The sequence below is a fragment of the Antennarius striatus genome, chromosome 3 (assembly GCF_040054535.1).
Source record: "Antennarius striatus isolate MH-2024 chromosome 3, ASM4005453v1, whole genome shotgun sequence".
NCBI lineage: Eukaryota > Metazoa > Chordata > Actinopteri > Lophiiformes > Antennariidae > Antennarius > Antennarius striatus.
Window position 1 is genome coordinate 4,789,198 of NC_090778.1, and position 22,204 is coordinate 4,811,401.

The window sequence follows — 22,204 nt, forward strand, 5'->3', positions numbered from 1 at the left end:
GTTTGTTTTGTCATCAGGGAGACCAGGAAGTCTTTTCACATATGAGTTTTATTTACCTGAAACCAAAGTTCATGTGATACATAGTACAATCATCTCTGAAAATACAGTACAGCAGTTTGGCAAAAAATGCCAGTGGAGGGACTGCCTGCCTTTCTCATGGTAAAGCATATGCATCACTGCACCGCTGCACATCCGCCTTCCCAGATATGGCAAAATCTGCTCCAAATGTGTTGCACATTTCAGTGCAAAGCAAACAAAAAGGGATGTTTGGTTTTAAATATCCCATAAAAGTATTTCCTTAGGAAAGATGAACTGTTTTTTGAGCTTATTTAACATTTGTACTCTGACTAATATCTAATCTATTTACCAATACTATACATTGTCTATTTCACAAGTCTGGTAAAACAGATGCCTGATTCAGCGGACATGCACCATGAAATATAGTACAATATACTGTATACTACTAAGATTCTCATCTTGAAAATGACATGAGAACTGTATCATGATCTAAGGCTCTTCATGCAGAAGAATGGAAGGACTGATGAGATAGGGTTGGCTAGTTTTCATCAGACATTTCTTGATGACCATTCTATAAAAAAGATGTATGAACTTGGTGAGCCTCTGTCTTATTACTTAACTGACGTGCAGCTCTTTTTAAAATGTGCTGCCCAAAACACACACAAAACAAAACCAAAGTTGCAAGGAATTCAGAGTAGAGGAGGGCTTACTTGGCCTTTGCTGAAAAGAAAAAGGAGAGAGGAAGAATCAAAATCAGTGGAAATGTGATTGAAAGCATGTGAGCAGAAAGTAACTTAAAGAAATCCGAGCTTCATTTCATAAAAGCAGTAAATGTCTTAAGGCCATGCTGCAGGCAAGCAGAGGAGTAGGTCAAAGGACAAACGCAAAAAGACGTTTTAGTAATAAAAACATCATTTTCTACAATGGTGTGATGAAACATCACTGCCTCTGCCAGTCACCTAAACATGTTGCCGGTCTACATTCAAGGATTGCCGGCACCAGTGACACTGGGCCAGCTTAAATTGCAAGAGGCTCCTATTTATAATGACATTAAAGCCATTTCCAGCAAAACTCGCAAACACCTTTATCTGTATGCTCTTTCTCTAGTACCATCTATATTATACAGTGTTGATTAAAAAAAACCCTGCTAGTCCTTTCACTACCGCGAGGAGCTGGCATTACCCCCGTCTTATACAGTAATGAACATCAAAACTGTGTGCAGCCACACGAAAAGTAGAGCGCCACGCAGGTCAAAGTGTACTCACTCCGCAGGGAAACAGGTGGAAACAATAGTTAATAGTGAAACTGAAAGGTCAGAGGACTCACTTGGAGGAGACAAGCACAAAAGTTTAGAGCACTTATGCTAGGCTAGTGTAAATGTCTGGAGCAAAAAACTAAAAACTGTCCACTGTAGATTTTGTGTGCTATGTACAGTTATAGAGGTTCTTCCGATGGGCGGTCCCCACGCTGTGTTCAGTTGATAAGACTAATAGTTCCTTGGTGCTTTTTTTACACATTCAAGTACAGGTTGTGCACATTATACATATATTAGAAAGATAACTGCCACTAAGATGCAAAAACAAATTTAAATAAAATTAAAGACAGATGTGTTTTCTTCAAATTAAAAAAAAATATATAGCAGGCTTTATCAAAGATTGCTCTGAATCAAACTGGAAACATAATTTCGTCCTCTCTTCCAACAAGTAACTCAGAAATAAAAAAATAACAACAACAACATAGTATTAAATTAACATTAAAACATGTGAGGATTTGTGTTTACTGCAAAATATATTGGTGCCTACCTCAATACTTCAACTAATAATTAATGAAATGGTTGATAAGACAAATGTGTGGCTATGTCATATGAACAGCATTGAGGTAGCTGTGCTCCACTTACTGCAGAACATTAGGACATTCTGAATGGAGCTCAAAACTGACTGCAGAAGTTAACACAGGGGCAATTATATTCAAGTCTTTACCTCAACATTAGAACTATATGATCCTTCAAACCCAGCATTGTGGTCCCCACAGCCCCACCCACAAATTACAAAATATTAAGTACTATAAAATAGAGTAAATTCTCTGTACAGCTCAGCACACAGCTCTGAAGTGGTGGGCATCATCTCTAACTGTTCACAACAGGGGATCCAAAGACAGGAAGATGTAACAGTATAATATGACGCATCATGTCAGTCATAGTCAATGAAAAATGACTAAACACACACCCCTCAGCCTAAAAACATGTATCTGTGAAAATGTCCAAAGTACAAAAAGACCTGACAGCAAACAGACCGAAAATGTTGATAGTTAATGTTACTGTATTAGATGTGTGTGTTAACATCCACTTCACACTTGTGCACAGGGAGAGTAGTGTACTGGAGTCAGTCAGGGTCACAACATGGTGGGCACGTTAGTGTCAGTGCTGTAGATCCACAGCACCAGGGGCAGGGAGATGGCCACAAACGGCCAGGAGATGCCCTTGGCACATGCAGGCACGGAGCAGCCTTTGCTGCCCGGCTTCTCCAGCTGTTTACCAAATTCCAAGTGGTTCCTTGCTACAAACTTTAGCAGCTCATCCAGCAGGATGACGGGCATAGAGATCTTCAGCACCATCAGCCACTGGCTTGCATCCAGAGGGGTGATCTGGAAGATGACCTGGGGGAAAAAAAACAGGACCTTGGTCACCATGTGATCCAGCACATACAGAAATAGTTTGATATGTTGAAGAATACACTTATTACTAGTTCTCTAGTGTTAGAGAAGAGGACCAGTAAAATCTGCATATGTGTGTACTAAATATATAGTTATAGTTATGTAGTTATATAGTTAGTTTGGCCTAACATAACCAGCAGAAAAAGGGAAAAGAATTAGCAGTCACATTGAATGCTCACTAATATTATAAACATTATATCTATAGGTAATTTAATCATGTCCAGAAAGATATTTAGTGGATTACAGGATGGTGTGTTGCTGGGCTCGATCAAACACTTTGTGGAGTTTCAACAGTCAAACTCACACTCCAGCAAGACACAGTGCCAGGTAAAAAATTCACAAATTCTTGTGAAAAGCAGTCAATTGTAATTGAATTTATTAAGGAGATTATGTCTAATTTTGATTCTGTTTTGTTTATTGGTGTGTTTTTTTGTTGGTTTATGTAACACGTCTACAAAACATAGCAGAAGGATGCTGCATTGCCCTTTAAAGGGACTAACTGAACAATCTCTCAATTTTCTTTAATATGGCAAGATTTTTACAACTTTTTCAGGATTAAATAAAAAATATTAAATTAAATTAAACACATGCAGAGATACGTGACCTACCGGGTGCTATTCTAAATTCTAACAATTTTCTTTTTATTTATAAGTTAGCCAGTCCTCATATCTGTAATGACATCATACAACCACTAGAGGGCGTTTAGCTGCTGTAGGTAAAATTAAGTAAGCAGCTCTTTTATGAGACAAAGAAATGAGCCATTTGTTTTTAAAAAAAATGTTTCTCTAGTCATCAATGGATGTTTGATCAAACTCACAGGTAGAGGTTCCACATAGAGGATGAGGAAGTGGAGGGACATGGAGAGGCAGATGGCCCCCAGGAGCCAAATGTTCTCCCAGGGAGGCATACGCAGCAGAGACTGGTTCTCTGATAGACTGGATAAAAAGAGAAAGTAAGAGTAATTTGGACACTTTTCTCTTTATACTCAGAATGCATAGTGTACAGCAAAGAAATCTTTCTTTTCTTGGAGGCAATAGTTTACCTGTTGAGAGCGTTGCACATCTCAATGGTGACAAGCACAGACAGGGCCATGGTCATTGGGTAGGGTGACTCAAACACGTGACAGTCCAGGCTGTCGAACTCTGGGTTGTCTGGGGTGCATTGGAGGAAGTGGCTCTGTGAGGAGGGAGGGAGGGAGGGAGGGGGGTGAGTGGGAAGCTGAAGGGATTCGACAGCTCAACACTCAGGTAGGAGACCCACCAGCTGGTACAGAGTGATCTGAGGTCCATCGTCAGAGACGACGAACCACCAGGCAGCAGCTCCCACTGTAGCGGCCCCCACATAGCCTACACGCAAAGACATCAAATAACACGTTCATGCACAAAATACACATTTATTCAACTGCATTAAAAAAAACGTCAAGCATCCACTACAAACTAACATCCAATGGCGAGGTATCTGAAGAAGAGCCAGCCAGAGATGAGGGGCTCCTTAGCGTTACGAGGAGGCTTCTCCATGATATCCAGATCTGGGGGGTTGAAGCCAAGAGCGGTGGCGGGGAGACCGTCGGTCACCAGGTTGACCCAGAGCAGCTGAACTGGGATTAAGGCCTCGGGGAAGCCCAGTGCCGCCGTAAGAAAGATACTATCAGCAGAAATAACTCCAATCAACAACTGTGTAGACACACCAGAGCGAGTTGGAACTTCACCACTGAATGAATGAACACTCACCAGACGACCTCCCCCACATTGGAAGAAATAAGATATCTGATGAACTGCTTCATGTTATTGTAAATAGCTCTTCCCTCTTCAACGGCAGCAACGATGGAGGAAAAGTTGTCATCAGCGAGAACCATCTCCGAGGCTGACTTGGCCACTGCAGTGCCAGAGCCCATGGCGATGCCGATCTCTGCCTTCTTCAAGGCGGGGGCATCGTTAACGCCATCGCCCGTCTGTGGTGAGATTATCGGTTACAGGGGAGTTAATGCCTTTAAGCTAACAAAACAAATATTAGGGATTGCAACTAACAAAAATCAGGTATTTCTGAAATACTATTTTGTTTAAAATGCTAACCAGACTAACAACTATAAACCAGACATAAAAGGCTGAGACTATTTTTAATAAGTGTTTGACCCTCAGCTTTCTGGTGTCATACCATAGCAGTGATCTCGTCAAAGCCTTGCAGGAACTCGACGATCTTGGATTTGTGGGACGGCTCAACGCGGGCGAAACAGCGAGCTCGAGTCACCGCCTCGCGCTGAGCGTTGGGCGACAGTTCATCAAACTCTCGTCCGGTGAAGGCCATGTGTTCCACGTCATCGTCCTCATTCAGAATGCCAATGCGGCGGCAAATAGCCACAGCTGTGCCCTTGTTGTCCCCAGTGATCATGATGACTCGGATGCCGGCCTGACGGCACAACGTGATAGAAGCAGCTACCTCCTGTCGGGGAGGGTCCAGCATGCCAACGCAGCCGACGAAGGTCAGGTCAGCCTAGACGCGAAAGACGGGATGTGACTGAACGTTCGGTACTCAAAATACTCCACAGCCATTTTCCAAGAAATTCAAAGAAGGAAATTCACCTCATACTCCACGAATTTGGTCGTGTCGGACAGGATCATGTCCTCCATTTTGGGCGGACTGTCTCTTGTGGCCAGGGCGAGGCATCTCAGGGTGTCATTACCTGTCCCGTATTCACGGATCACACACATGATCTTTTCCTTGATACTTTTGTTGAGGCGAACTTTGCTATTGCCAACTCTAACGTGAGTGCATCTCTCAATAACTCCCTCTGGCGCCCCCTGTGGGGCACAGCAGAGATGAAGACATACACAACATGGCAGAAAACTGTCAGGACTCAATGGAAAAAGCCCTCACTACATGTTTCTCTCAAGTTTACCTTGACAAACATCTTGCCCATGGAAGAGCGATTGTTGGGGGTGCAGTAGACGGACATAGACTTCCTATCTCTGGAGAACTCCAAGGTGAACTCCTTCTTCATCAGCTGCTTGATCACCTGATCAGGCCAACAGAGAGAATGAGAAACACTGGCTGAGTGGAAGAAGAGGAAAGCTGCAGCCTGTTCATATGAAGGAGCTGGTGTCACTCACTGAGTTGCAGGCATTAGCTCTGTCAATCTTGGACAGACTACGGACATCGGTGTCAAAGACGTTCATCTTCTCCACCAAACAGGTCAGAGCCGTCTCTGTGGCCTCCCCGACCTTCTCGTACACCCCCTTCACCTGGAATATGAAGGATGATCACAAAAATCTTTTACACACTAGATGGACGCACATCTACACACTTCATTTAATTCCGTGATGCATAAACACAGAATAAATCAATCAATCCCCAATGCTCCAATAAAGTACACACAAACCTTGGTTTTCGAACAATTTAGACATCGAAAAATTGGAATCCGACCAAAAAATTCAGAATTTTTTTGTCTTAGAAGTCGAGCAAAATTTGGAAGTCGAACGCGGAACAAATGCCCTTGTCTCGCCGCCAAGCGCGAGAAAAGTCAAGAGAAAACGTGACCGCAATGTGCTTTTTATTTTAGTTTAATGTATTCAACAACTTTTTACTTAATTTGCCTTCCATTGCCTACGGTACGAGTTACGGTACCGTAAACTTCTGTCCAAAAGACGACAGTAACTCGTGCCTTGGGCTAACCCGATTACGTCGGTGTTTTTTTTCTTTCTTTCTCGTGTTTGTTTCTTTCTTTTACATTTCTTTGATATGTTTCATTACTATACAATTTCACATATAAATGACATTATGAAATAACTTTATGTTGAAAAAAGGTAGTTTTCTAGCATCTTGGAACAGATTAAGACCATTTACATTATTTGTGAGGGGAAAAATGTATTTGGAATTCGAACAAATCGCTATTCGAACAGCCTTCCGGAACAACTTGTGGTTGGAAACAGAGGTTTGCCTGTATGTGACACCTTAATGAAACACTCTTAAATTTTAATGTCATCTCTGAGACCAAACACAGTTTTAGTTTAATTACTCAAAGAAAGCTTTGAAAGTTTCATTCAGCACGTTACTATGAAATGAAATACATCTGGCTGTCATTTGCATTCTCCCGTCTCATTTACATTACATAGTGGACCACAGTATGTCGCAGTCAATCATGTTGGTCAATATTAAGCAGGGATCAGACCTCATTGAAGTCCAGAGAGGAGTCGTTACAGAGGGCACAGATGGTCGCTAGTTCAACCAGAGCATCGTTTTGGGTGCACTTGACTTGTTTGCCGTTCTGGAACCTGAGGAGATGTACAGAGTGTTAATATGGTTAATCTGCATGTTGGTGGGTTCAAAAACATTCTCTGATATTGTGCTGAAATAACCTCCCTTTATCTCTATGTACTCATCTTAAACTACAAGATTTTTGTCTCTCTGGGTTCTCTGGCTTCCTCTCACCACCAAAAACATGTCACTTTGGTGAATTGGTCACATCAAACTGTTTGTAGGTGTGAGTGTGAGCGTGATTGGTAAAAACGTGGTTGAATGCATGATGATTGAGGTCGTCTCGTCTCCAAGAAGATGAATGAATGGAGATATCGAGACACTATTACCTTGACGTGTGTGTAACGGGGTCAGTCAGTCACTTACACTTCTCCTTCAGGGGCGTAGGTGGAACCTGTGATGGTGAACTCTGACAGAGAGCAGCTCTCCCCTTCAGCCTTTTGGACGACAAACATCTGGAGACAAAAACATCGGTAGGAAAAAAAAATGAACGAGGCTCTCAAAGAAGAGAGTCAACTGCTGCTTTTTCATTTAATGACAGCAGGCGGCAGGAAAAACAACAGCAGACATCTGTAGGTTATCCTGCAGTAGGTCTCAGTGAGGGTCAAGCTGGGTGTCCTTCTGCCGAACATCCATTAACGGATGACAGGAAACCTATGCCTAACAGGAGGATGCCACAACACCATGGATACTTCAGGAGCATGGAGAACAAGGGAAACCAGGCCTCTGATGTGGGTCAGTCAAGCAATATTCAGAAGAATTACATCCAGTACAAGCACTGCTTTTTCTCTAAAGGTTAGAGAAAATAGGCATTCCTATAAAATAACTTCAAATCTTAACTGCAATCAACACAACAAATAATGTATGATAGCTCATGTCAGTCAGGCTGGGTTCATATTCAGGATAAGAAGGTATCCATCATGATAAGCTGTGAGTAGGCTTTTATTATTTTAGCCATTAACTTGTCGCAATTACAGTATTTTCCGCACTATAAGGCGCACTGGATTATAAGGCACACCTCTAATGAATGGCCTATTTTAAAACCGTTTTCATATGTAAGGCGCACTGGATTATAAAGCGCATCTTCAATGATTGGCCTATTTTTTTAAAATAAAATTCCATATGTGAGGCACACTGGATTATAAGGCGCATTGTCGGTTTTTGAAAAAAATTAAAGGCTTTAAGGTGCGTCTTATAGTGCGGAAAATACTGTAATTGTTTATCATCAGACTGTAGTGTTAATTAAACTAGCGTTTCACTTCTATATAGATCTTTCTGCATTGCTATAAAACAATGAAAACAGCAGTAACTGTAGAAATGCATGGCTATTTAATCATATCCAGAACAACAGGAAGTGAAAACAATACAGAGATACAAACAGCTGCTTCATGAAAACTGCAAATTAATGCCCCGAGTTGTTTTCGGGCTGTGCCTAAGTTGTGAGGGAGCACACAGCCGACTACAGAGCGTGAAACATTGATGAATGCTGCAGCGCTGGAGTGTCACTCAGATAGAAACAGAAGGGAACTACAGGATGGTCGCTTTGCATCTCAGTGATGCAAAAGTTAGTTATGCAACAAACCAGCACTTCCAGTCAACTAAAGCGCATGCATCAAACTCAAGGCCCGGGGCCAAATGTGGCCCGCCACATCATTTCATGTGGCCCGCGAGAGCATTAAAGGTCAGAGTGTCTAAAAATAAGTAGGTCAAAAGTGTGCTTTGACCAAAAACTACATTTACCACATTGTAGTAATTAAGCCCATTTTAACTTTGACAAAAAAGATTTTGAACAAAGTTAATGTCCTAACTTGTGTTTGATGTTTTTTTTTCTTTATTCATTGGATAGTTTGATCCTTGATTGATGGAGTTATCTGGGTTTCATAACCTGACAAAGGATTTATGTGATAACAGAGAAACAAGCAAACGTTTTGTTTTTTTAATTCAACTTACAAACTTAATGTTTTTAAGTTGAATAAGTAATAAATTCTGAGTTATTTAACATTAAAAGTGTGTGTGTCAGACTCACTCTGCAGACAGACATCTGATTGGTGGTCAGGGTTCCTGTCTTGTCGGAGCAGATGACAGAGGTGCAGCCCAGGGTCTCGACAGATGGCAGACTGCGGACGATGGCGTTCTTCTTGGCCATGCGGCGAGTGCCCAGAGCCAGGCAGGTGGTGATGACAGCAGGAAGACCCTCTGGGATGGCGGCCACGGCGAGCGCCACAGCTATCTTGAAGTAGTAGACGGCCCCGCGGATCCATGAGCCCCCGTGGACGGGGTCATTGAAGTGGCCAATGTTGATGATCCAAACAGCGATACAGATAAGAGAGATGACCTTGGACAGCTGCTCACCAAACTCATCCAGCTTCTGCTGCAGGGGTGTCCTTTCCTGCTCCGTAGCCACCATCTCATCACGGATCTTGCCAATCTCAGTGTTTACACCAGTGGACACAACCACACCCACAGCCTTCCCAGCTGCAATGTTGGTACCCTGGAGTAACAAGTGACACACTTCCGATAACAGTTCATCTCAAAAACAAAGTTGTTGGGGTTTTTTTTTTTTGCACAGGAAGTTTAAAGAAGCTCAACAAACAAGAAACTGGAGGACATCAACAGGATGTGTGATAAATTCAACTTACAGAGAAGAGCATGTTCTTTTTGTCCTGATTGACAGCACGAGGATCAGGAACAGGATCGGTGTGCTTGATGACCGACACAGATTCACCTAAAAACACAGGAAATACTGATCAAGAAAAACGACAGAAAGACAAAGAGTGTGGTAGCTATCCTCCATTAATTATATGCCAGGGAATAAAAAGCACAGATGATTCTCTACAGAGAGACGGATGATCTTTGATCACTCATGCTGCCAAACCGGCTTTCAATTCAGGAGCAAACGCGCTAACAGGAAACCGTGTCTTCTATCAGTTCCAGGCTCATCTCACATGAGCTCTTTCACTTCCATCCAGTTATTTTAGTTTTCCAGTTGTTCACCTGGGAGACGAATCCATTAATCTGCAGTGAGGTTATCTCACAATGGCCTTGCGCTCTGCTGATCTCAAGATGGCGCTGCAGATGGCAGCTTCGGTACCTCCCTCTGTTGTGCTGTGTGACTTTTTTTTTTGTGTGTTTGCGAGTTTAGGTTGTTTTATTATAGACAGAGATTTTAACTTTATAATGTAAAACTGTGCAATAGTATACATCCATATGCATATACAGTGCACACTTGCCAACAACGTGGAATATAGAATGTAGGAATAGTTCTCTAGTGTGTAACAACGGATAAAACAAATCAATCAACGACATTATTCATTAAAAAATAATATAATCAAAACTACTCACTCATGCAGACATATGAAATCTAATATATAAACATAGTGTAGGGATATCATCAGCAGACATAACTTACCGGTCAGAATGGACTGGTCAACCCTCAGGGTCGTTGATTTGATGGAACAGATCCGGATGTCAGCAGGGACCTTATCTCCGACTACGACCAAACAGAGAAAACAAACGATAATGTCAACAGTCATGAGCATGAACGCAGAAAAACCTACTGCAAGTAAGACTAAATGATTAAAATGATTTTAAATCAGTAACAGCACAAAGAAACAGACAACTGTCCCAGTGTGATGAAGTCAAACGGTCTTTAAGGCACAAGAACAGCACTTCAACACTGGGCATTTGTTTATTTGACAGTCCAGCCACGGTCTGCTGGTTGCCTACACTTGTGTAGGTGTATAGACAACTAAAGAGGCAACACAAGATGATTACTTTGCGGCAGTAACTCAGCATTGGAGTAAATTAAACTGACGAAGCACAGCTCATTACAGGGAAGTTGCTGTTCCACACAGCAGCGGAGCAGCAGTGCTGTGACTGCAGGGACAAAGATGGTGAGCCAAAGAATGAGCAGGAAATGAAGAACCTGTGAGCCATAAAAGGCCCGTCTCAAAGGAAAGGGCCAATTTGGCTCCAACGGAATTGCAGTGACCCAATTCGGCTTCCTAATGGTACATAAACGCAGGGGAAACTGGGAAAATGGCACAGGGTACGGCACAGTTCTATGTATGTAGTCTACACATAGGCTCGCTTAATTAAAATGCAACTTGTGTGAGACCTCAATCAAGAAGACAGAGTGGAGGAGAACACGCAAGAATTCAAACAAGACAAACTAGGAGGAAAAAATTCAAAATGTTTGATAAATACTCTTCTGTACATCCGACGAAGAATGAGTGAATGTACTCGACAGTAGCACTTAGCATGCTGGTGACCCTTATAACATCACCATAGCAACACAACACAAAATATTCGCAGTGTGACCTGGCAGAAGGAGGTGTCAGTTCACCTCTAGAGCGCCGCCAAGGTGCCCCTGAGCAAGGCACCGCCTCCCCCACAAACTGCTAATTCAGGGCGCACAAAGATGGAGCTGCCATCAATCTGCCACCCACAGTGTATAACATTGCATGCCTACAGGCTCCTTGTGTGTGTGTGTTTGTTTCAGGGGCCTGTACACACACACACACACGTATATACATATGTATACAGTGTGCCCTCATTCTTTGCGGTTAATGTGTTCCAGGAACCACAAGTGAATAACGAATTCTGCGATATAGAGACACACACACACACACACACACACACACACACACACACACACACACACACACACACACACACACACACACACAAATGAATCTATAGATATACACAGTAGTTACATGTTTTATTTCAGACAGAGTTACAATCTCTGTCTATAATAAAACAACCTAAAATCATTGTTATTAATAAAATCATTCAAATTAAAAGTTTGTTTAGTTTTTATATTGTACTATTGGCAAAACTCAATCCTTGTGTACGGCTTCTACCATATATTCTGTTACTACTTTTGGGATGTATAAACATCATGTGGAATGCACAAATTTTTATGGAAGCGCATCCCAGGGATGCACTACTTTCTTGAGATAAAATGACCTCTGCTCAAAATGTTGGGGCATGCTCTGTAAAACAAAAAAATGAATGTGATAATAACATTTAATTGATCTGAAACAAGTGCAACGGCAACTTATTTAAGTGGCACCTCATCAACTTCATTGAGTTTTTTTTAAAATGTGAATATTCTGAATTTAATGACAGCGACAATTCTAAAAAAAAGTCAGGACAGACAATCAAAGAAAGTGGTGAATGCTCTCGAACATCTGACTTGGACCATTCTCCATGTAAGGGAAACACTGAGTGTACCTTTGACACTTCATTAAAAACAAACATGATTCTATGAAATACTAAAACATGGCCAGAGGAACACTTTGGAAACCAGAAGACGGTACAGTAAACAGTTGGTTCTGTTGCTGTATCTACTGTATAAATCAGATTTGACTCTACCAGGAGGAGCACAAACCTCTCAGCACCAACACTCTGAAACACCGTTGACCTCTCTGGAGCCTCTCGTCTGCGTATAACGACAGAATTACCAGAATACACACGGAAGAAGAGCCTTGCCCAAACAGTCACATTTTCCTCCAGTCGTTATGACAAATGATCCCATCTCTACACTTTGCACGATTGTGTAACACTTCCTGTGCTAAGTCATTACTATTGAGGAAAGACTGACAGCTTCTTAATCCTCGGCCAGGAAACATGTTGAGGATGGTAGGTTTCTAATAATGGTGCTTCCTGATGTTCTGTCATACAGTGATGCTAAAGACTGTTAAAACCTTTGGAGAAATGTGACTGTCCAGAGTCTGTGCTACTCTGCAGACCTGCACTCATGACCAATTGTGTGTATATCATCTGTCTTTTTGTGTCAACATCCTACTTGGTAACAGTCCAGAAAACGCTAGAGGCACGGCCACATTTCCACTTCTGGGTTTGCCAACAAATTTCATCGTGACAAAAGCTCAGACCTGGTGATGCATTGCATGCAACATGACTTCCAGGTATGTTTTATAACAGCCCTTTGGACAGCAGGCGAGGCAGTCACAGAAACGAAGCTGCCAGATTTGACTGGCACTCGCCTCTGCCGTGTGTTCAGGGTCAGAGTGAAGTTCGCCCAGCCGGGAAGATACATGTGTTGATGGCAGCTCCACAAAAGGCTGACCACCTGTCATGTTGAGTAGGAAAGGTCAATAGGTGAAACAACTTTTTGCAACTTTTAACACAGCTTCATTTCTGCTCTCAAGCCTCGTTACATATGCTGCATAACAGAAACGCTTTTGTATAAATGCTTTTATAAGATGTCAAAAAAGCCGGAAACAGGTCAGATGCCAACCTTCTCAGCTCAGTTAAACTTTATGTCCTCTAATTTTTGGCAGCCTGATGTGCTTTAGAAGCGGACGCCAACCGACCAAAGAATGGAAACAATGCAAGGAAAGCAGTCAAAGAGAGTATATCTCCAATAAGTGACTTTTATATGCTGTTGTGGCACAAAAAACATGGTGGAAACACTCGGGTCTACTTTCTCTGTGTGTGTCACAAAACATTTTCTGTCAGTATGCTGGATTTGAATAATGATCTAGAGCCACACCAATGAGAAATATTAGTCATCCAAACATGCTAGTGTGTGTGTCTGTGTTTTGTACACCCACATCGACCGACAGATTCCTTTACATGTCAGACTATGCCTGATGTCTATAGTCTAACACAACCAGAAAGAGACAAGGCAGTCAGAGACTGCAACATCCTGGGACACCCCTGAATTCAAAATTTTACCATGACGTACACATTTTTGTGTCTCTGGCTTCCTGAAAAGGTTTTTGTTTTGTGATTATATCTCATCAGGTTTCAGAGATGTGTACCTAAAAGGTATAAAAATGAAAATTTGACTTTGACCTAGTTTTTCAAGGTGAAGGTTGTGATCTATTTGTCATCCCCTTGCATCCCGGGATATAACGCCGTTGGTTTCGTCTTTCTACCTTATCCGATTCCTGACCTTGACCTACTTTTCTCAAGGTCATCATCTCATTTTTATCCCCTTTGCTGGCCGAGTAATGTGCTTTTTCTTTCATCTCTCCATCTGCAACGGTCGTGAATATATTTGGTGGACAGACAGACAGACAGACTAACACACAAACACTGTTTTCACTGAGGTGAAAACAGAACCAAACCTGTGTTTACACAGACTCTACCTTAAACTTTGATAAGTGTATTATAAATACATCCAATGTAAATTCTTGAGTTGACACTACGCAAACAATCCAGAGTAGGAATCTACTTTTTTGCCCCTCGGCCTATGAATTAACATGTGAACAAAGAGGCTGTAGGGTGGTTAGATTACATCAGCAAATAAGGTTAAGGGTTCCTAATGAGAAGCAAACAAAGGCAGAACCAATATTTACCAACAACTAACTGATTCCGTGACTTCCTCGTGTCGTGCTGTCACGGATACCAGCGGATATTGGCCGACTTTGAGGTGAGATATGACCTCACTTGCAGAAACTCCAGCATCTCTTCTCTGCCCAGTTTTGAATCCCAAGCAGTAGCAACAGCAGCAGGCTGGCCCTCCACAAAGCATGCAACCGTCTCTGTTGCCATAGTAACAAAACTTGCCCCGGGACGGGAAGCACTGAAACCTTACGTTGTGTAGCAGCCTGGCAGATAATAAACTTATTTTCCAGCATGAATTTGAAATCATGTTTTTAATACAATACATGTTTTTAAAAGACATTAACATCCTTTTGGAGAAGTAAAGGTAGAAAGACAAGAGGGAGTCAGTAATAATCGCTCTATTGCTGAAACCAGCACCAAACTCATTCCTCCTGACATTACGGTCAAAGTGTCTACACATATATGCTTTGCAGTGCCACACATACAGTCTTAAACATTCACTCTTTGCCGCTCTTGCAGGTCTTCACTACAAATGAGGATTTTTGCATTTGAAAAGCCGTCTTGAATTGCCAGCGAAGGCGAGTCCATTTCGCACAGTCTTGCTGACAAGTCAGGAACTTTTGCCAAAAGGCAGTCCCTCAGTGACCAGGGACGCTTGCCAGACCACATTAAATGCCACATACTATCCAGGGTGTCTGGAATCTTAGTCGGGGGGTATGGGAGCTGATGGGCAGGGTCGATGTTCATTTAGCATGGCGTGGTGGGATGGTTATCCATGAAGCGCTACCCTATAAGGTCATCTCTCTCAAGCACAATAAGAACAGATGAAAGATCCTCCCCTTCCACTGGCCCCACATGAGAACAACCCCCCCCCACACACACACACACACACATCTCTACCAGACTCCACCATCTCAAAGGCAGTATAGAAAACAATCCCAGAGGGTTCTGCAGCTCTGGGATGCAAATCTGCAAGAACGGAACACCTCCCTGTAGCTGGCAGCAGACTCTGTGTTCTGTGTTACGGAACAGACTTAAATGTAATAAGCTAGTGAACCCCAAATGCTATCAGGTTAGTTGAGTGGGATGAGGTACAGTAATCTTGTATGTACTGGTAGAAGCAGATCTGATGGTAGATTTAGTGCCAGGATACATATGATTACAGTATTTTATGGAACACAAGGCGCGCTGGACTATAAGGCGCACCTTCAATGAATGGGCTATTTTAAACCTTTTTCCATGTATTAGGGACACTGGATTATAAGGTGCATTGTCGGTTTTTGAGAAAATTAAAAGCTTTTAGGTGCGTCTTACAGTGCGGAAAATACTGTAATCGTTTTCATCACATCCATCAACTGGTTTCAGAATCATCCCATCCTGTCAGGCTTTATTTGACGTACCACTGCGTGATTTAACAAAATTATAAGAAACTACAAAAAAAACAGAGTCCAACAGAAGATAAAGTTGTCCAGATTTAAGTCTTGACAAATTCCACACAATATCTGTGACATTAAACAAATTTCAGTGAGTATGTAGCTGTGAAACGCCGTGAGGTGTGAGTGGGAGGCAGCTCCCTGACAGATAGCAGCACAGATTGCCTGCAGGCTATTCTCCTCACAGCACAGAGGGCTTGTCTCTGCGTGTCCTCTACCTCAGCTCAGCAGCCAACTGGCCAGCATCTGCGTCATCACACTACTCCTCTGCTGTGGCGGGGCAGGGGGTGGGGGGTCACTTTACAGTATTAGGAGAATATTATTCATAGAATAAAAGGGAGCCTGACGTGAAGTGTTGCCAAACAAGTTGAGCTAATGAACCTGTGAGTGCAGGATAATACATGTGGCTTCTCCGCTCGCTGGACGGCATTTTTGAGCAAGTCTAGAGCTGCCGATAACAAAGCCTCCGATCATAAGAATGCACCTCACTCACCAGCTAACGTGTTGCTCTGAGCATTCAGCTTTCTCTACATTACCCCATGCATGTAATTAACACATCATGATTAACATGTCACAGAATGTCCCATATTAAAGGGGCAAATATCACAAGAAGAATCAGACGTTTTAATTGCCCTCATGATCCCTTCTCCATGTGTCCTTGTCAAGGTTACCCAGGTTTCTAGTGAACACTAGACCCACGTCACCAACTGCAGCAATGTTCCCCTGAGCAGGATGGGGGGAGGGGGGGTGAATGGGGTGGGGCCAGACACCTGTCATTTCTACGACTGTCACTGCCTCTATAAATACAGCATTCCATAATCTAACCAAGCGGCTAAAAATAGAACCCACCACTATGCAAAGAAAAAACTATGCATCACTTCGGTGGCTTGGGGTTAAACATGAGTATCGAGATAATGCTGGTGTTTCAAGCACTTAAACATTCCTCAACACATCTGTCTCTGCCCATCCCTCATTGTTAGTGAACGCTGCAGTGAAAAATGAAAGCTTTGTATCCTGGAGACCTGAACCTCAGCCTCCTGAATCAGAACATTTAGTTCACATGTTTGGTGGTCGAGTTGCAGCAGAGTGAGCAGAGTTCCTTGAGTGAGTTCAAACTTTGCGTGCGTGGACAAATGTGCCCAAACACTCAGCGTAGTAATAAGATACCATGCTATATAGCATTCGTACCCAGCCCTTTGAGACAATGGGTTAATGAGAACATCTCAAAATACTTCACTCCTGCAGGGTGAGTCACCTCTGCAGCGGCACATGGGAAAGGTTTCAATTCAAGCTTGAGCTAAATGTGATCCATGACCATACCAGGACTCATCTAATGTGTGCACAGAGGGCTTGATCTAACAACAGGAAGGACATATTGTGTGCATTATAAGTTCAATAAAAACAACACATTTCAGAGAAATTAAAAATTAAATGACAAATTCCTGTGAACTTCAGATGTTTTCCTAAAATCAAACCGGCCTCTCAGGTTTCCATATCTCACGTTCCCGTTGTCTGATGATCTGGATACATAGCAACACGTTCAAACAATGAAACGGTGAAATAACATCCTACCAGCGACCTCTACGATGTCACCAGGCACGATGTCTCTGGCCTTGATCCTCTGCACGGTTTTCCTGTCCTGTCGGTACACTTTGCCCATCTCGGGCTCGTACTCCTTAAGCGCTTCGATGGCATCCTCAGCATTACGTTCCTGGTGAGAAGAAATGCGCTTCAGTGCCAAAGATCTCAGTAATGACTTGATATTAATATCACACGGACGACTGCATGCGTGATCTCGGCTCTGCAGGACTTAACAGCATGAAGGCCTTTCCTTTTGAGGAGGTACTGACTATTCTGAGCTGGATGTTTTTTCTAGCACATTAGTTAGGGGACACACAAATGTTAAATATATGAAAATGTGAATATGAATCACATCGTTTTCTGCCTTTTCACATTTTCCAATTTTATTCTTCACCCACATCTCCGACCTTCACCAGCGAGAGAAAAACACATCACTCAGAATGGACTGCCCACACGCTTTTAAAATGAATAAATAAGTGTCAGCCTCATATAGAGAGAGAGACTGCTGATGGCAACTCATATCAGGATGTTCCCTCATATCAGGAAGTCTTTTTTGAGACTGACAAACTGTTTAACAAACAGTGTTGATCTGTAACGCAAGAAACAGCACAAAATGGTGAAACCTCCAAATTCCAGCAGGCTGCTGCACTGACAACCAAAAGACAAAAATATTACTGCTAAAACTGCATCAGCAATGTACTGGCTCATTATTTGGGTACTGAAGTGTGGAAATGGATTAGATTATTCTGAATGCATGATGAGTTTGGGGAAAGCATGACATTTAGCCAATAAAATACAGTATTTTCCGCACTACAAGGCGCACTGGATTAGAAGGCGCACCAGCAATGAATAACCAAGGCAAAAAATAAGTAATTAAAAAAATTAATAAAATTCATATATATATATATATATATATATATATATATATATATATATAAAGGCGCACCGGATTATAAAACGCATCTAGTCTTTAAAACAGATTTTTATGTTTTATATGCATACATACAAACAAAACTGACCATGTGTTGTCAATCTAGAGGAAAATCTTTCAAATAATATCCATTAATATACAAAAATACTACACACTAAGGATACACAATGAGATTGAAGTACAGTACGAGACTGCCCAGGAGGGTTTCTCACCTGCCACACACCAACAATGGCATTTGCTATTAGAATGAGTAAAATAACAAAAGGCTCCACAAAGGCGGTGATGGTTTCTTCTCCCTCCTCAAACCAGGCCAAGACCTGAAAACAGCACAAGAAACATGTCAGGAGTTCGTTAGGACATCTCACAGAGCAGGAAGGTACTGGCTTACACCGATGGGAGAAAACAAAACACACAATTAACGTTATGAACCGATAAAATATTGAAAAATAATCTGACAGTTATTACATTACAGATTAGGTCTAATAGACATAACTTTTGTGACATATAGCTAGAGCTATAGTATAGAGGACAGGAGAGGAATGCCCTTAAAAGAATTGGCACCGCAAGAGCACTTATTTAATGTTAATATGTAAGAAGTATTTTACTCCAAGTCCTAAAGCAAAGGGGAAATACACTGCAGGCTGCGTCTAAATGTCATTTCCACTTACGATGAACCCGACTTTTATTTTCTGACATGACAATTAGTCACTAAAACCCTTTCGTTTGTTCAAAAGAAACAAAGATACGCAGATGGAATGTCACTCAACGAAGCAAACTGGAGATGAATCAGTTGGAGACGCCGGAGCGGGAGGACGGTGCATAGATAAAAAAACCAAAAAAAAACCACCTGGAGATAATGAAGTCATCAAATAATTTGTTCAGAGTTTAGTATAAAAAAAACTAGAGTCAACTGACACTAACTAACACGGTACGTTTCTTGACTAACTGGACTCCAAATGGGTTACATGATAAAGAATGACAGTGATTCCATGTGTTATGTGTTGGTTCAGTGATAGCCCTCCCATTGAGGGGTGAGGATTCTCCCATTGAGGGGTGAGGATTCTCCCAGTGAGGAGTGAGGATTCTCCCAGTGAGGGGTGAGGGTCCTCCCATTGAGGGTTGAGGGCCCAAATTTGGTCTTGAGTGGTGCTCCGTTTCCCTATCAGCCACAGACACTTCGGTATCACCTGACTACACGCCGTTTCACACACACTGTTTTGCACACACGCTGGGACTTACTGCACATCTGATTCAAACATTTCTCTCAGTTTCACCTGCAACACGCCTAAAATTAATTCCACTTCTGATTCATTGCAGCTTCATTTACAGTTCAGTAGCTGTCATGTCATTAAGACACATGAACATCCTGAGACTAAAGAATACAACAACTACATAAAAGTGGCCCTGGAACCAAACCAAAGTTCTCTGGGATTCCTCCTGACCAACCCCCCCACCCCCCAAAAACATGCTAACACACACTTCATTGGCTTCAGATTGGACAGGTGGTGATGAAAGCCAGCGTGGAACAAACAACTGATCCGCCGCTGAACGTTTTTGTCTGCGCCGCTGTCAGAAACCTCCGGGACATCAGGGAAGGGGGGGGTCATTTCCCTGCAGCCATGCTTGATGACTCAACTGTCTTACCGGGACATAGTGACAGCAACTTAGTGCTGCTACTGCTGTTGTCGCCATTCTTCAGACGAATCTTAACAGCCTTCTCAGCTGCTAAGCTCTGTAATATATGAGCCTAACCCCGGCCGGGTTACACAAACTGAAGACGTTCACACTCTGACACCATGCACTCCCATAAATTACGTCCCGCCACTCAACACACAGGGGTTAATAATAACCTCATATTTTGACAGCACATAAACACTCCTTCAGCTAGAGGTAGAAAGAGAAAGTTATTTATGGGATTCAGCAGCTTGTCAAAGGGTCACTGCACGTTTTTTTTTTCTCCTCTCCTGTTTATTTGATAGATTTTAGTATAAAAGACAAAAGTGAAAGTGGGAATAAAAAGAGATGAATTGAACTCAGTGAGTTATAAGCGTAGGTGATGCTGCAGATTATTGATTCACAGTTCAGAACAAGATAGGATTTAATTCTGCACCATGTAAAGTCATTTAAATGTGGGCGCTATGGTGAGACAGAGTTTTATCAAATGGAACAAGAAAATGTAGTGATATACTCACAAAAGATATACAAGCGGCCAGCAGAAGAATTCGAACAAGTAAGTCTTCAAACTGTTCGAGGACGAGCTCCCACAAAGATTTTCCTGCAGAAAAAGACAGGTGTTAAGACGATCAGAGGAAACGGTTATGAAATGATAAAAATATGGGAGACAGTCGTCATTACCTTCTTCTGCTGGTAACTCTGTGTGGAGGTGGAGGTGTGTGTGTGTGTGTGTGCGCCGACACGGTCCAAGAAAAGAGCAAAAAAGAAAAAGGGAAAGACAGTCAGTAATAATGTGTGGAGACATGAAGCTCAGTTCCTGTTCTAGAAGGAAACTCCTGCAACAAGAAGAGACCTGAAAAACAAAAGGTGTCAAAAGCAGCATGGACAAGTTTCACTTCACATTTTAGTGACTTCAGTTCCGCATGCTGCGCAAGGGGGAAGAATCATAGTGAGAATATCTTACATAATAGTAGGAAAGGATCAGTTTGACCATTAAAGTCAAGAATTTAATAAAAGAATTGCATTTATATTCAGAGATCAGATTTAGATGGGAACTGTATCACACACTTCTTTGTCACACACAAAAGAAAAAGGGCAGGAAAACTCCAATCAACGTAAAGGTCAAAGTGATTTAACAGGAGGGGGGTAACCTACCATGACCCCCCAGGTGATATTAATATAAAACAGCTGTTTAAGCCTGGAACAGAGAGATTAACTCTGGAGGATAACGTTACTCCAGTGATCCTGTGGCCTGTGTTTAGTGTCAAATGCCTGCCGGGGTCTTCATGCGCATGGGTCGAACCGACAAACATTGTGCCACAAAAACGGTTCTTTGACAGCCACAAAAAAGCTCACCGATCAATAAGGTGTTGTGGTTTTTGTAAGTAATAAATAACGTGTTACTGTGTAAGAAACGGGAACCCCTCTGTCACCGGTGATGACGTCGGCCAGTCCCTTTACGCAGCGCGGTAACGCCGGGGCCGCTCGGAGACGCGTTACGCGTTAACAGCGCACATGTTACCGAGGCGTGACGGCTCCGAGCGGAGCCTCGATCACCGGCGGGCCGAATCTGGTGACTTATGGGGCGGACTGGAATGAGAGCTGTCATACCGTTTAGGCCCCATTTCTCCTTCTGACGCTTCACCTCGTCCAGAGAAAGTCCGGTGCTCTCATTGACGGAGAAAAAACTGTAAACTTCTTCCACACTCTTCGTGTGTGCGTTCTCCATGGCGGACGGCTCCTTACCACAAAAAAATTAAAATTAAAAGAAAAAAGAAAAACCTCGAATAATCAACCTTGTGGCTCAGAGGTGAAACACTCAGGAGGAATGAGGAGTTTTGTCAGATGGGAGCTGAGCCGATCGACAGCTGGTTCCGCGTGTACCTGGTTCCTGATCTTCTCCCCCTCTCCGGAGCAACAAAATAAAACAAAAAAATGTATCAGCCAAATCCACCCCCACCCCTTTCCTGACTGGGTGCAGATCGCTATGGTCGTCCTCTTATCTCCAGAAGTGGTGGGAAAGTCTCTGCAGCAGTGTGTTGTGCTGAGGACTGCATTCACCCGGTCCAGTCGTTGTGCGCTACCGTTCCGACCCCGACCTGCCCGTGGCGCAGCCGTCTGTCTGTGGCTCCGCTCGGCGCGGACGGGCTGGTTTTATCAAAGCGCCTCGATGCTGCCCCTCTTCCCCTGCGCCTCATGTGGACTGATATCATTGGACGAACGGTGGCAGCTACATTCAAACAGACATTTAAAAAAAAAAAAAAAAAAAGACAGGAAGCGACCA

The 22,204-nt window shown here is 42.7% G+C and overlaps 1 protein-coding gene across 1 annotated transcript; it reads right to left on the minus strand.

Annotated features, from left to right (window-relative positions):
* Positions 1 to 30: 30 nt before the first annotated feature.
* atp2a2a (ATPase sarcoplasmic/endoplasmic reticulum Ca2+ transporting 2a) lies at positions 31 to 22,164 on the minus strand. The gene is made up of 21 exons (XM_068310936.1): positions 21,532 to 22,164; positions 20,602 to 20,619; positions 20,439 to 20,521; positions 18,459 to 18,563; positions 17,307 to 17,445; positions 10,391 to 10,471; positions 9,621 to 9,706; positions 9,008 to 9,472; positions 7,348 to 7,436; positions 6,896 to 6,998; positions 5,838 to 5,969; positions 5,627 to 5,743; positions 5,310 to 5,528; positions 4,885 to 5,220; positions 4,461 to 4,681; positions 4,172 to 4,374; positions 3,991 to 4,076; positions 3,773 to 3,906; positions 3,548 to 3,665; positions 2,553 to 2,673; positions 31 to 738 (listed from the first exon to the last, which is right to left on the minus strand). The coding sequence occupies exons 1-21, from the start codon at positions 21,647 to 21,649 to the stop codon at positions 725 to 727; spliced, it is 2,988 nt and encodes a 995-aa protein (XP_068167037.1). The 5' UTR covers positions 21,650 to 22,164; the 3' UTR covers positions 31 to 724.
* Positions 22,165 to 22,204: the final 40 nt, after the last annotated feature.

Excerpts from the sequence above, each read along its gene's own strand:
- atp2a2a (XM_068310936.1), bottom strand. The coding sequence starts at position 21,649 with ATGGAGAACGCACACACGAAGAGTGTGGAAGAAGTTTACAGTTTTTTC. Across the intron at positions 5,221-5,309 it reads CCAAATTCGTGGAGTATGAG|GCTGACCTGACCTTCGTCGG; the intron begins GTGAATTTCCTT and ends TTTCGCGTCTAG. Across the intron at positions 4,375-4,460 it reads AATGTGGGGGAGGTCGTCTG|TATCTTTCTTACGGCGGCAC; the intron begins GTGAGTGTTCAT and ends TTCTGCTGATAG.